The sequence below is a fragment of the Melozone crissalis genome, unplaced genomic scaffold (assembly GCF_028551555.1).
Source record: "Melozone crissalis strain CALT ecotype California unplaced genomic scaffold, PUWL_Pcris_2 ptg000041l_1, whole genome shotgun sequence".
NCBI lineage: Eukaryota > Metazoa > Chordata > Aves > Passeriformes > Passerellidae > Melozone > Melozone crissalis.
The window spans coordinates 1,702,398-1,716,995 of NW_026535819.1; the positions used below are offsets into that span (position 1 = coordinate 1,702,398).

General features: G+C 55.4%; 2 protein-coding genes across 3 annotated transcripts; one reads left to right on the forward strand and one right to left on the reverse strand.

Annotated features, from left to right (window-relative positions):
• Positions 1–165: 165 nt before the first annotated feature.
• On the forward strand, positions 166–4,385 carry PDCL (phosducin like). Of its 2 annotated transcripts, none has more exons than XM_054284222.1 (5): positions 166–202; positions 676–719; positions 1,007–1,181; positions 1,692–1,873; positions 2,740–4,385. In XM_054284222.1, exons 3-5 carry the CDS (start codon positions 1,013–1,015, stop codon positions 3,289–3,291), a joined length of 903 nt encoding a protein of 300 aa, XP_054140197.1. In that variant the 5' UTR covers positions 166–202; positions 676–719; positions 1,007–1,012; the 3' UTR covers positions 3,292–4,385. The 2 variants fall into 2 exon arrangements, with proteins under 2 accessions (XP_054140197.1, XP_054140199.1); XM_054284224.1 differs by lacking the exon at positions 166–202 and adding an exon at positions 406–434.
• Positions 4,386–7,342: 2,957 nt separating this feature from the next.
• On the reverse strand, positions 7,343–14,581 carry PTGS1 (prostaglandin-endoperoxide synthase 1). The gene is made up of 11 exons (XM_054284491.1): positions 14,215–14,581; positions 12,602–12,718; positions 12,340–12,480; positions 11,491–11,634; positions 10,960–11,141; positions 10,798–10,881; positions 10,238–10,484; positions 9,688–9,974; positions 8,909–9,056; positions 8,192–8,565; positions 7,343–8,114 (listed from the first exon to the last, which is right to left on the reverse strand). The coding sequence occupies exons 1-10, from the start codon at positions 14,579–14,581 to the stop codon at positions 8,210–8,212; spliced, it is 2,073 nt and encodes a 690-aa protein (XP_054140466.1). The 3' UTR covers positions 7,343–8,114; positions 8,192–8,209.
• Between the last annotated feature and the right edge of the window lie 17 nt (positions 14,582–14,598).

Here is a 14,598-nt window from a genome sequence, read left to right on the forward strand (position 1 = left end):
GGAGGGAGCGGGGCCACTCCGGGCCGGGGGAGCGGGGCTGGTGCCGGTGCCGTTCCCTGGGCGGGCGGTCCCGCCGTACCGGGGCCGTTCCCGTTCCCGTTCCCGTCGCGGGGCGGGGGCAGCGGGGCCGGGCCCGGCTCCTCCCCCGGCCGCCTCCTTCCCGCCGTGCCCCGCGCAGCGGCCCCGGAAGGCGGCGGGAGCGGTGAGGCGGCGGCGGTGGGGCCGGGCCGGGGCCGCTTCGCTTCGCTCCGCTCGGGCAGCGCCGCTCGGGCCGGTGCTCCCGGGCCCCGCAGAATCCCGGGCGGGCGAGGGGCGGCGGCGCGGCCCAAGGGACGCGGGGAGGGCGCGGGGCGGGGGCTCGGCCGGCGCGGGCGCGGGGAGCCGAGCCGGTTCGCTCCGGGCCCGCGGGGATCACCGGCCCCAGCCAACCCCAGGTGCCGCCCCAGGCCCGGCCCCGCTGCGGGGCGGTCCCGGTAATCCCGGGCCATCTGCCGCTGCAATCGGCTGAATCTGAGGTTAGCTCCTGCGGAGCCCGCGGCGTCCGGCAGGAAAACCGGGAGCCGGGCTGTGTCTGTGGGCTGTAAAACCGGGAGCCGGGCTGGGCTGGCTGGGAGACCACTGCACCATCGAGCGTGAGCACACAGCAAGTGATCTGATTAAAATTTCTTCTTCCAGGTCTTGGTAGAAGCTTGTCTCTGAAAGACTGGAAAGGAATACAGGTCAGAACGCTTTAATTTGCTTAATTACATTGATAGTTTTTCAGCTCAAATAAATTGTTGTTAAATAATGCAAGTGATACTCAGTAGCTGGGAATCGGCCTGGTGGAGCAGTCCAGTGAGGCTCTGAGGTTTTAAACTGAGTTTTAAATTGTGACTGACTGCATCGAGGGCTGTTTGAGAGTGGGCTGTGTTCTCCCAGGGTTAAAAACTGCCCTGAGGAAATAAACAACCATCATGATGCGTGTTTGATCAGAAATGCATCCTCTCTTTTGTTACTTTATTTTTAGAGCATAATGACTACTGCGGATGATAAACTGCTTGGCGAGAAGCTGCAGTATTATTACAGCAGCAGTGAGGGTGAGGATGAAGACAGTGAGAAGGAGGATAAAGAAGGGGAGAGCAGCATTCCTGAAAGTGTGGGCGAGGTGGAGCTCAGCAGCGATGGCAGCGCTATCAACACAGGTATCATCTTATCAATGTACTTCTTTTGTATATCCCTTGTTGATTGGAAATTTTGTATGTTCTTCTAAAACTCTTTTTTTTTTAATTAAATTCCTGGGTTTATGCATACTTGAGTCAGTGGGTGATCAGGTTTTGGATAGAAAGCTGAGACAAGGCTGATTTGTACAATTTGGATGATAATATATCATTTTTGTTCTGATGAAAGCCATGCTAACAATAGGGGAACTCTTGTGGGCTGGTGGTTCTATTTCAAGAGCACAGATATTATAATCTTTGGGACAATTACAAGAGTAGCCTAGTTAAGTAAATTGTATCCTTCTTGTTAAAAAAGTAGACATAAACTCAAGGACATGCAAATGGCAAATGACTTATTTCAATGTTTTGCATAGTTACGAAAGCATTTATGACCAAGTCACCATTTTACTGATTTACAAATTATTCCTTTATTGTAACTGATTGGTAAAATGGTATTGTCTTTTTTACACGAAATGTCTCTGCACCTGATTGCAGGTCCCAAGGGAGTGATCAATGACTGGCGGAGGTTTAAGCAGCTGGAGACGGAGCAGCGGCAGGAGCAGCGCAGGGAGATGGAGAGGCTCATCAAGAAACTCTCCATGACCTGCAGGTCTCACCTGGATGAGGAGGCTGAGCAGCAGAAGCAGAAAGAGCTTCAGGAAAAAATCAATGGAAAGGTAGGGTGGCCCAAAGGAATTAAAATGCCACTTAAGTATTTAGCAGTTTTGCTTACCTGTGATAACAAATAAGCGATTTAGCTGCAATACCAAGGAGGTCCAAAAGCTTTTTCCAGATTTCTCATCTGTTGATCAAGTGAACTTCAGGGGATTAATATGAAGAGTTGTACAGCAAAACCGTGAATGCTGCCTCCCCTGCCTTAATTTATTAATTTAGTATTTAGTAAGTGGGTGTTGAGAATTCAACTCTGAGCTCCTGAAATTGCAGATATTGGATGTAGTGAATGGTTTTAATCAGCTGAGCTGTTAACTAGCCCTGGGTTGTAGTCAGAGAAGTTGCTAATTTGCAGACATGTCTGTGCCTTCAGGTGATGAAAGTTGTGTGTGCTGTATCTTGAGTGATGCAGGCAAGTGAACAGGTATAAAATACATAAAATGCTGTTAATTTCAATTCTACAGGCACAATGGTGCCACAAATGTTAACGGAAAAACTAAACGAAAAGCTGATGAGAAAGAAGCTCATCTGAGGTCAGGCACTCTTTCCAAATCAGCGCTCCCAGCTCAGTGAAAGCACATGGCCACCATTAACCTGGATTAAAGTGGGAGCATGGAGCAGCCACTTGTGTTATTAGTGCAGCTTGTGGAAACTGGAATACCCAGGGCTGAAATCACTGTTCCCCCTGGACATGGTTTCTAATTAGATCAGAATGGAGTGTAATACACAGGGTGCTTGAGCCTTCATGGGCTGCACTTTGCTGTTATTAAAGATGAGTGACCCACATTAATCCTCTTGATTTATGTTCTCATTATGTAAGTGACCCATATAGTGGTGCAGATGTTTTTCAGGAATCTCTGTGTGTTTTCAGATGACTTTACAGGAATACAGCATGATCCACAATGATGAGGACGATGAGGAGTTCTTGCAGCGCTACAGGAAGCAGCGGATGGAGGAGATGAGGCAGCAGTTGTACAGTGGGCAGCAATTCAAGCAGGTGTTTGAGATCACCAGTGGGGAAGCGTTTCTGGACACCGTGGACAAAGAGCATAAGAGCACACTGATCATGATCCATATTTATGAAGATGATATCCCTGGCACTGAGTCCCTGAACGGCTGCATGATCTGCCTGGCTGCTGAGTACCCAACAGTGAAATTCTGCAGAGTGAAGAGTTCACTCATTGGTGCCAGCACTCGCTTCACTAACAATGCCCTGCCAGCCCTGCTGGTCTACAAGGCAGGGGAGCTCATTGGCAACTTCGTGCGCATCACCGACCAGCTGGGAGAAGATTTTTTTGCTGTAGACCTGGAGGCTTTTCTGCAGGAGTGTGGTTTGCTGCCAGAAAAAGACCTACTGCTGCTGACTTCTATACATAATCCATCTGCATGTTACAGTGAAGACAGTGATCTGGAAATAGACTGAGCCCTTTATGCCAAGGGCCCGTAGGTGTAGCTGTGCTGTGGGATGTTCTTGTGCTAGGGATTGTTCTCTTTCCTCCTTCATGTGGGTATGTATTCCTCCCCTTCATGCACTTTGACTTCTGCTCATTAAAAATAACAACAAATTCCTAACATTTTCTTAAATTAATTCCATAGCTACAACTAAAACAGTCTCATTTCTGTGCAATTCAAATGTATTTTACTCAACACAAAGTTCTAACATGATTCAGTCAGTTTAGGAAATTGCCTGTTGCAATGTCTCAGCGTCCTTGCATATTTCAATTGAGATGTGGCCACCAACTCCCTAAAGCAAGAACTGAGACTGCAAATAAAAGAGATTTTAACATTCAAGACTTACTAGTCTGGTGCTGAACTGCACCAGTTAAAAGTGTGAGGTCCCATGTTCCATTCCACAGTTTGCAGTCTCCTTCCTGGGAGTATCTTGTTCTAGCAATGGCCTTAAATTTTTGTTCCTTTCTCAGTTACAAGTAACAACCCCTGGCTTCATCCTGAAAACTGCTTTTCAGCTGGAGAGTTCTTTTTCCCTTAACCTTCCCTGAGACATAAATGCAATTACAGCTCTTAATACATTCTTGGGTTCTAAAACCCATCCTTGGAGTTCATAGTAGTCACTTGATCAGAAAATGAGCTCTGCCTCTTCAGAGAGACTGCCTGCTACAGAGAGCTGCAGTGTGTGTGCTGAACAGCAGCAAGGAGAATCTTGTTGGCAAAATGCAGAATTAGGACTTGAATAACCTCAGAATTTCATCCCATGCTAAAATTACTAAATCAGTGGTAAAGTTCTTTTCTGTCTGCCTTCAGTAGTAGAAGTAGACTATCATTACCCAAATACATGACCCAATGTAATACTGTGTTTAATGATTACATTTAATTGCAATTTTTATGTAAAGCACTTTGGAACACCAGGAAGAATTGCAAATGTGTCTGTGGATCCTAATAGGATCTTGATAAGAATGGATCTTGGGCTAGAAAAAAAAGAATTTCTAACTGTATCTATTTGAACTGTCTTTTAAAAAGTAGTATGAGCAGAAAAATAAATAATCTATAGTTTAAAATTACTGAGTTGCCACAGATTGTGGCTTTTTAAGGAAACTGGCAGAAATCCAGGTTTTCAAATGTGGTGAGAGATTATTTCTTTTCATCTGAGAATTGCAGAAAAAAAAAAACCTATGTAAGTTATATGGAATTAAATCATTGAGTATGGCTATCAGCACATATAAGGAAAATATCAAAGCAACTGTAACTCATATCCAGGATGAGCTTCAGTGAAGCCTGTTGTGCAGACAAGGTGCATTTTAGCATCATCACAAAGCCTATCTTGGAGAGGGGATCAAGGCAGAGCTGTCTGCTTGAGTTGCTTTGAAGTTTTTATTTTTATAAAGTGCTTTTTTTTTTTTGCCCCCTGTGGCAGCAAAACTGTAACAGGATCAAACCCTCCCTGCTGCTCTGTGTCCAGTGGCCTGGAGCAAGGTGACTCCTGGTGAGGAACCTCCTGTGCTCAGGTAGGGGAGAGGTGGTTTGCAGTGCCAGTAGCAAAAAGGAGAAGAGAAAAGATGTGAATCCAATTAATCATTGATGTGGAAGAATACAACAAGCAAAGGGAGTGGGGGGAGAGAAGCTGTGCCCTAACCCTGCTGCTCCTCCCTGCACAGACCTCATGCGCAGCTGTGACCAGGGAGAGGAGGCTGAGCTGGGAAAAAGCTGCTGCTGCTGCTTTTGCCCTTTCTTGAAGCTGAATTTTCAAGGAGTTCTATAAATAGGAGTTGAAAAAGCACTTGTCATGTAGGTGTGCAGCCTCTGGGAAATGTTCTGTGTTGGAAGGAGCGGTGCAGTGCAGGGAGGCAGCCAGGAATGGTGGGTGTTACAGCCCTCACCTGGCTTTGCTCACAGTTAATGGTGTTCAGCACAAACAGCAGGGCCTGGGCACGGAATGTGAGGGCACAAGGAAGCGTGGATGGTTGCTTGGCAAGGCAGGAATGAAATCCCAGGATGAGCTCAACATGGACATTTAATCGTGGGGCAGCATGGCTGCCAGGCAGTGCAGGACAAAATTTAGCTAAGAAAAGATTACACTGTATTTTTCTGGCCTCCCATCTGCCTCTTCTTTGTTAAATGTTCAAAATAGGCCTTTGCTGAAAATCCAAACAAGGTTTCCTGTGCAGTCACTGGCCTGATCCTGTGGCAGGGGGGCCTGCTGGGGAGAGCTGAGAGAATCTGGAGATTCCCTCCAAGGAGGGATTGCTTTTCTCCTCCTGCCCAGTGAATCATTGCTCTGAGGCCACACAGCCCCAGATGCATGTTTTCATTGTTGCTGCAGGAACCCAGGCAGCCCCATCTCCTGTCCCTGTCCATCCCCACCACAGGCAAGCCACAGCTGGGCTCCCCAGAGGCATGTTCAAAAACACAGAGCATCTCCACGGGCTGTGTTTACCAAGAGCTCAAACAGAGGGCACTTCTGGCAGCACTCTCCTCTCCAGAGCACGGCAGGGAGCCCCTGCCATGGTGGGTGATGCTCGTGGCCACAGCAGACACCACCACCATGTGTGGGTGCAAACACTGCCTTGATGTGGCTGTACCTTGGTGACTGTGGGAGCAATTTCTGCAACTGCCAGGGCTGGAAAACCAGCAGAGAAAACAGAAGAGCTCAGCAGTGCTGGGCTGGGGGAGCTCTGTGTGCAGGGCCATGGGTGCCTGGGCTCCTGGGGGAGGTTTCAGTAGCGTGTTGGATGCTGTGCCTGGGGCTGCTACATGCTGGTCCTTCAAAGAAACAATTTCAAAGCTTTTCCTGCTAGCAGGAGGGAGATGCTTTGCTCTCCTGGGCTGGCTGGAAGAGGTGCCAGGCTTGCCAGCGGTGCCTCAGCTGAGCTATCCCAGTGGAACATTCTTCCTTGGCAGAGAGCAGCCAAGCCACTCTCCAGGTGCCCAGGGGAACATTCCCCCTGGGTGGCACAGAGCAGCCAGGCCACTCTCGGTGTGCCATGAGGGACATTCCCCCTGGGTGGCACAGAGCAGCCAGGCCACTCTCCATGTGCCATGGGGGACATTCCCCCTGGGTGGCACAGAGCAGCCAGGCCACTCTCGGTGTGCCATGAGGGACATTCCCCCTGGGTGGCACAGAGCAGCCAGGCCACTCTCGGTGTGCCATGAGGGACATTCCCCCTGGGTGGCACAGAGCAGCCAGGCCACTCTCCATGTGCCATGGGGGACATTCCCCCTGGGTGTCAGGGAGCAGCCAGGCCACTCTCGGTGTGCCATGGGGGACATTCCCCCTGGGTGGCAGGGAGCAGCCGGGCCATTGTCGGCTCTCGGGCCGTTATCAGCTGTCCCAAAGCCCCGCTGGCAGCCCCGATAGCCCCGAGCAAATGCAGGATGTTTGTGGTTTAACTGAAGCGAGCCGAGCTTGTGCCTGTCGCCAGATGTCAGGGAAGGATGCTGGGGGCTGGAGCAGCTCCCAGCCGGGGAGGGCGGTCACGAGCACAGCTGGAAGCACAGCTGGAAGCGCTCGGTGCTCGGCCGGCCCGGGGAAGGACCGACCGTGTCCTCCTCTGGCAGTGCTGCTCAGCACTCCTGCAGGCACAGCACTGGGAGCGCTGGGCTGTCCGTGTGCCAGCACTGCTCAGGGCCAGCCCAGGGCAGCACAGAGCAGGTGAAGCTGCCTGCTGTGCCTTCGGGGTCTGAAATCCAGATGCTGTCCTGGTAATGCTGTCCCATTTCTGAAGGGTTAGAGAGAGTGAGTGAGAAGGCTTATGCCTTGGGAGTCTCTCCTTGCTATGACATTTTCCTACCACATCCCTGCCAAGGCACCAGCCCTTTAAACCTCCCTAGTTCAGAATTTCTGTAACACCTCCCTGGGAATGCTGCTGGGATGGAGCAGAGGCTCAGGAGTGCTCCCCTCCTCCAGGACAGCATGCTGTCTTACAGACTCTGGCTATTTCATGTCTACAAAACACCCAGGCAGCCAGATTTGTGTGTGGATAGTTTTTATGTGAGAGAAATACACAATGTCGGTCTAAGCAGTGTCACCATGGGATTACAGAATATCCTGAACTGGAAGGGACCCCCAAACATCATCACAGTCCAACCCCTGGCCCTGCCCAGGACAACCCCAACAATCCCACCCTGTGCCTGAGAGCAGTGGCCAAACACTGAATTGTGGCATTTGAGCAGCTGGGGGATGGCCAGAGGGGAGCAAAGTTCAAACTGCCTCAGGACACTCAGAGACCCCCATGGAAGCTCCTAAGGGAGAAGTTGCTCCATTTATTGCTTCAGGTGCAGTCAGCAATGGCCCAGCACAGCGCTGGTGGGCACTGCCACAAATAGAGGAGTTTTTAAAATCATTTATTATTTTAAATGTCCTTTTTCCTGGAGCTTAACCAGGATGTGATGGAGATCAAGGCCAGTGACAGTGGCTGCCAGTTACCACATGGCTGTGCTGGGCAAGGGCTGAGCTCTGTTTGGGGAGGAGGACAGAAGCAGGCTGTGTGTGCTGTGAGGATGTGTTTGCTGAGCTGTTAGTGCAGAGAGGGGTGATGATTCAGGGGTGGAAGAGACTCCATCCCTTTGTGTGCACAGAGGTAGCATCTCGCTCTGAGCAGCCCCGGGGTGGCAGCCAGTGGCACGTGCCAGGGTCCAAGCCAGCACGACACAGGAGGCCTGGAGATCTGACCTCATGCTTCTCTCTGGCCTCCTCCAGGAGAGAGTGCTCTGGTTCCTTGTCCCAGCTGTGCACGAGTGCCGAGTGCTGGGCGGGCACAGGGGCAGCAGTTCCTGCATCCCCACCATTTGCTGCAGGAAGGAACAGCATCCTCAGCACTGGGCTGGGAGCTCAGCTCAGCCTGCAGCAGGGCAAGGACAGTCCCTACCTGGGCAGGTCAGCCCTGCTAGAGCTCTGCAGAGGATCCAGCAGCCCGGGCACTGCCGTGCTCTGCAGTGTCGGGCACGTGGAACGCCACGTACGGGCACTTCTTCACGTTGAGGCACACGAGCTTCTCCAGGGACGCCGTCTTCACGATCTCAAAGCCGGTTGCTCCACCAAATGTACTGGGTTTCCAGTACTCTGGGGAGCAGATGGGGTTTCCAAAAAGCCCCTTCAGGGAAAACGGAGCTCCGATCTCCACCATGCTTTCCCCAAAAATGCCGTTGGGTTGGGGTTTCTCCAGCAGCAAGCCTGGGTAAAACTCCAGAGCATCAATGTCTCCATACAGCTCTTCCAGCTCTGCTGCCTTCTCTTCCTCTCCTGCACCAAGTGAACATCAGAGTGCTTTAGCAAGAGATTCCTGACAGTGGGCAAAGGGAGGGTGGCTCCCTTACAGGCAGTGGCAAGCCTGACTTGCAGGCCAGGGACTGTGCTCTGGCCCAGTGCTCCAGCCCCAGGAGGAAGGACCCCTGCATCCCCTGAGACCCCTGCATCAGCCCAGTCTGCCCCACTGTGGGGCCATGAGCAGGCAGGGCTGGCATGGGCAGGAGCAGCTGCTCCAAGCCCAGTGGCAGAGGGGCAGCTCATGGCCTGGTACTCACCCACGGGCACAGAGCCCCTGCCCTGGCCCAGCAGAGCCCCAGGAGCAGCAGTGCAGCCCTACCTGTCAGCTCCTGGAAGGACTTGTAGGGCTTCATGCCAAACCTTTTCCGGTACTCGTTGAAGGGCTGCAGCCTCAGCTGCCGGGACTCCCTGATGACCCCGACGGCCACGTGCAGGACATTGGCATTGATGGTGCGTCCCCCCCCGATCTGCAGGGCACAGACAAGGAGGGGCACACATCAGGGCAGCATCAGCTCCAGAGGGCCACCACACTAAAGCACCCTGGGCTCGTGTTGTGACACCAGCACGTCACTGCAGCAGCAAGAGGAGGGCGGGCAGTGCAAAAAGCAGCCGTGCAGCAGCTTGGTCAGGCCAGCCCTGCTCCCAGGGCAGGGCACAGGGCAGGAGAAGTCCCCAGTGCAGTGACCCAGTGAGGAGGATGAGAGAGATTTCAGGCTCACTGTGAGAACCCAAATGCCCAAAAGGCCTCAGGCTCAGCCTCAGCTGGGCTGCTTGGCACAAGGAGGGTGAGGAAAGGAGCTGCAATCGCTTGGAAGAAAACATCCATGCGATGGCAGCAGAGAACAGTGCCAGGCGCTGCTCCAGCCCCGCGGCTCCGCAGCCGGGCGGGGACATCCCGGCCTCCGCAGGCTCTGGCACCACCGGAATGTTTACTGCAGAGCAGCAAGGGCCAGCAGCTGGACTGCCAGGGCCAGCCTCGCCTCGGTGCGGGCGGGGAGGGCTCCTGATGTGCCCATGGGGGCTGCCCTGGGCAGACTCGGTGTGACATGGGCACCACTACACGTGTGTCCCTCCTGGGAGGGCAGAGCAGGACCTTACCCTTCCTGCGACCTGCTTGGAAAAGGACTCCACCAGCGCCTCCACGCCGTAGTCCATGAGCATGGAGGTGTTGTAGAGGAACTGCTTGTAGCTGTACTCTTGTCCCTGGATGATGAAGGAGTCGGGCATCAGCCCGTGCCAGTGGTAGAGCTGGTTGAACTCCACGGCGATGCGGTTCCGGTACTGGAACTGGGACCCAAACAACAGCTCGGGGTCGAACTTGAGGCTCAGGTAGTACCCACTGAGGTGCTGCACGTAGTCCTCAATGACGATCTTAATGGTCTCCCCTGGGCAGCAGAAAAAAGCAGCTGGGAGCAGCAGGAGCCACCAGCTCTGCACCTGAGATGTCACCCACATCTACCACAGCAGCCACCCACCTCCTCCTGACCATTCTGGATGGACCAAAGCCAATTTTTTTGCTATATGGACCAAACCAAGAGATTCCCAGAAGGATGCCAGAGGAGCTGCCTCAAAGGCAGTTTGGCCATTACCCCCAAAAGAGGCTGGCCAGCGTGGGAGTCCCAGGGGGTGGGACAGGGCAGTTCCTCACCGATGAGGATGAGCCGTGCTGTCTGGAAGAGCTGCTCGTCGCTCCAGGTGGGGTGTTCCCGCTTGAGCAGGTCGCAGACTCGGTTGTGCTCTCGCAGCCAGAGCGTGGCGTAGACGCAGAGCCCCGGCAGCAGCCCAAACACCTCCTGCCCCACGGCCAGCTGCCGCTCCTGGGGCACGCCCGACGGGTACACCATGTGCACCGGGGCCTCGCTGACCGCGGGCGGGTACACCTCGCCATCCACCACCTGGGGACAGCAGCGACAGGGCAGAAAGGGCAGAGGGGACAAAACATCCCAGTAAAACCTGCCCAGCCACGAGCTGCCTCCCTCAGAGCACCACATTGCTCTCCTGCAAGAGGTGAGTGAATGGAAACACCTCCCTCGTGCAGCCCCAAATGCCTGCTGCCATCAGAGCAGCTGCACCCCGAAGATTGTCCCCTGGCCAGCAGCCACGCAGGGCATCAGGGCTGGGGTCTGCCAAGCGCTGCCAGAGGAACATGGGCTTCAAACAGCCCTGGCTCACTGGGCTGGGATGTGTTTCAGTTGTGCTGGGTGGTACCTGGAATTTCAGCTTCCCATCTCGGAAGAGACGCAGCTGGTGCTGCCGCTGCAGGTTGTCCCCGTACAAATGCCCCAGGTCCACCTGTGGAGAGAGCAGGGCATCGAGGCTGCTCCGAGAGGCACAGGGACCCCAGCACCCCCTCACTCCTCACACCCTCACCCCATGTCCCAGAGCCTTGGTGAAGCCACGTCCCATCTTCCCAGATGTCTTGAAGAACTGGTGGGTGAAATGCTGGGCGAAGAAGGCAAACATCAGGTTGGTGCCTCGGGGATCAGCCTCAAACTTCTGCCGCAGCAGGAACCTCTCTGCCAGGAGCTGGGGGTCAGGGAGATGCAGCTTCCCTGCAAAGGATGGAGGCTGAGGGAAGATGCCCAGTGCCCACCCAGCCGGGTACTGGTGCTGTGTGCAGGGCTGCTGGTGGTGTCTGCTGCAGCATCAGGCCCAGGCTCATCGGCACAGAGACCTTGCAGCCCTCTCACACAGGCTGTGACATGTCCCAGCAGCTCAGCCTGAGCTGTCCCAGCAGCAATCCAGATGCCATCAATCTCTTCCTGCAGCAGAGCCAGTCTGGGCAGGACAGGGACAGCACGTGGCACTGCCAGTGGTGCTTTGCAGATGTGTCCATGGCAGCCAAAGCCTGGCCATGGCTGGGAAACACTGGGGGTGTGGGTGCCTGGAGCAGCCACGTACCTTTGGTGCCCATGGGCGTGGGGCAGTCGTCCGGCACGGGCGGCAGCACGCGGGTGTAGTAGCTGACGTTGGCATAGGCCTCCCAGCTGATGTAGCCATAGTCAGAGTTGAAAGTGGGGGGGCTGGGGATGAGATTGGCACGAACTGAAAGGAGAGAGGGGAATCACCAGTGTGGGGATGGAGGCAGCAACCCACAGGCTCTGCCCCTGGTCCCTGCCCGCCTGCTCTGTGCTGCCAGCAGCTCCTGGCACCCCAAAAACCAGAAAGGTACCAGCAACGGAGGCATGTGGGTGTCCTGGGCTTTGCTCCGAGCCTTTTAAAGGCTGCAATTCCCTGCAGGAAAGGAGGGCTTGTGCTAATGTGCTAAGTGGAGTCTTGGATGATGGATGAGATGACAAACCCTCAGAAATGGTGAAGCCAACAGCCGGAGCCTCGCAAGCGTGTCGCTACGGCTCCAAGAGCTGGAACCTAAATATTTATGCAAAGTGATGAATATGGGGACATGAGTAACAAGGGCCATATTTCCATGGGCTGCTTTCTGTGCAGCTGTGAAACAGCTCCTTGGCCTGGGGAGTGCAGCATGCCAAGAACTGCTCGTGGTTTCCCGCCAGCTGGCAGCTTGGCACCGTGCTGGGGACCCCCTACACCCCACTGCAGCCTGGCTGGCAGCTCCCCTGGGCACAGTGACAGTGTGACAGGGTGATGGCAGGACAGGGTGACAACCTTCTGACAATGCCCACCCTGCTCACAGGAGCTGCTCAGCATCGCTGCAGCCCTGCTATCCCAACCCACACATCTGTGCATGCCAGGGGGTCCTGCTGAACCCCAAGACCCTCTCCGAGCCCTCACCTGTCAGCACGAGCCTCATGAGCGTGTCCCTGATGAAGGTGCTGTTGATAATGTCCCAAAACCATTTGAAATGGGTCAGGATGAAGTGGTAGAAGGCAGGACTGGGCTTCAGCAGGTTGTGGAGACGTGTCCAGAACTCAGCTGGGGGAAACAGAGCAGTCACTCTCCCTGCAGAGGAGCCAGCCCGCCCGGAGCAGTGGGTGCTGTGGGCACAGGGCTGCCCTGGCACGCACGGGTGGCAGATGCTGGGACAGGGACTCACGGGAGGTGCAGTTGAGCCCGTAGTACCCGGTGCGGGTGCAGTCGCACTCGTATCCTCCCAGGCCGACCCTGACACACACCCCTTGGTTCTGGCAGGGGAAATAGCAACAGGGATTCACTGCAGGGAGAGAGAGACATCAGCATCCAGCCAGCACATCCCTGCATCCACTGGCTGCCCGCTCCTCCAGGGGGGACAGTGCCTCGGAGCCAGCCCAGCGGGCCCAGCTCAGGAGAGGAGGTGCAGAGCTGCGGGAGCCAAGCCCTGACTGTCCTGCTGGGGTCTCCCCGTGCCTCGGGGGCTGCCGTGCCCCCGGAGCCCCAGCCCGGGCTAAAGCCGTGCCAACAGCCGCTGTGCTAACAACAAGAGCCATTGTCAGGGCCGTTTGCTTTGGCAGGGCCCCTCGGCCCCGCCGCCCCCAGCGGATGGAAAGGGCCTCTCACGGCTCGCTCCGGCTCCCGCCCAGCCCCTTCCTCCGCCACCTTCGTGCCCAGCCTGCAGGGACGAGATAAGGCCCCTTGCAGCCCTTCCCAGGCTGTGGGATCATGTGGGACAGGGAGACCCTCTGGCACAGAGCAGCTCCCACACTGAGCAGCTCCATCCCCTCCAAGCCTCTCCAGGCTGTCCTGGAGCAGGAAAATCCTTGTAACTCCACCATCCTCAGCCCCTCCAAGAGCAGCAAACCTCAGGAGATGGAGAAACACAGTCCAGGGTGGCCAGAGACTCCTCTGCCTTCCATCAGCCAAAGGGGCGCTCTGGAAATTGGGATACTCTCTGTCACTGCTGCCTCCTGAAATCCTCACCAGCGGCATTCTCAACTCACCAAGCCAGGTCTGCACAGAGCCTTTGTGCCAGGAGGGAAGTGCCTAAAGCCCAGAGCTGGCTGCACACCTGGCTTTGTGTGCTGAGGCCACCAGCCCCACCAGGGCACACAGCACTCATGGACAAGGTGCCACCAACCCAACACAGTGCCCAGCTCTGCAGGGACGGGGGACAGACAGCACATCCTGAGTGCTGCAGAGACTGACAGCCACTGCCAGTGTGCCCAGTGCCACAGCTGATGGAGGAAGGTCTCCTGAGCCCATCAGCTGCTCCATGTGGCTCGTGAGCTCACCAGATCCCTGCCAGGCCTGCTTCAGGTTCTTCTGGAATTTGGGAACATTGCTGGAGTGGTGGGATGGGCATGCAGAACAGAAACCACATTTTTTCCATAGGAAATTGCAACTAAAAATTAACATCTTAGGAAAATAAAGGTAATTTTGTGAAGTTGCTCAGTGTCCCAGCAGGCACATGCTCGGGGCAGGGCAGGGAGCCCGGGGCTCAGCCTGCAGCTCTGCCGGGCTGTGCTCAGCCCTGTGGTCCCAAATCCCTCCCAGCACAGGGCCCGACTTGCAAAGACGTGCTCAGCTCCCAGCACTTCCATCAGGCTCCCTTTCATCTTGGATCTTTTCATGTCTCCAGACGGGAGGCAGCAGGCAGGATCTTATTTATCTCAGACAAATTAAGGTCAGACCACCCGTTCAGATTTTTGCAAGATGGGAATTTTTGGAAAGGGGGAGGTGTTGCAGCGCAGCTGGAGCATCCTCTGGGCCATTCCCACGCCGGTAGCTGCACACTTGGCTCTGCTGCAGGCCCGGTGAGAGCCCCGGTGAGAGCCCCGATGGGCAGCCCCGTGCCGTGCCCGCTGCAGCCCGGGGGAAGCTCTTGTGGGCTGGGAGGATGCTCGGGCACAGCCGGTCGAGTCCTGCCCCGTGTCTCCAGCTGATATGGGGAGACAGGAGAAGTTCTCTCGGCCGGGGCCCTCCTCCGAGGCGGGTTTGGCAGCGAGCCGTGCCGTGCCGGGCCGGGCCGGGCCGGGCCGCGCCTCCCACGGTTCACTGCAGTGTCAGGGCCGGGTCCCCGAGGCGGGGTGGGAGCAGCGTGTTCCAGCCAAAAGGGTGGGAAGGGGCTGGAGCGTGTCCTGGCCCGCGACACCAGCCCCATCACATCCTGAGGAGCCT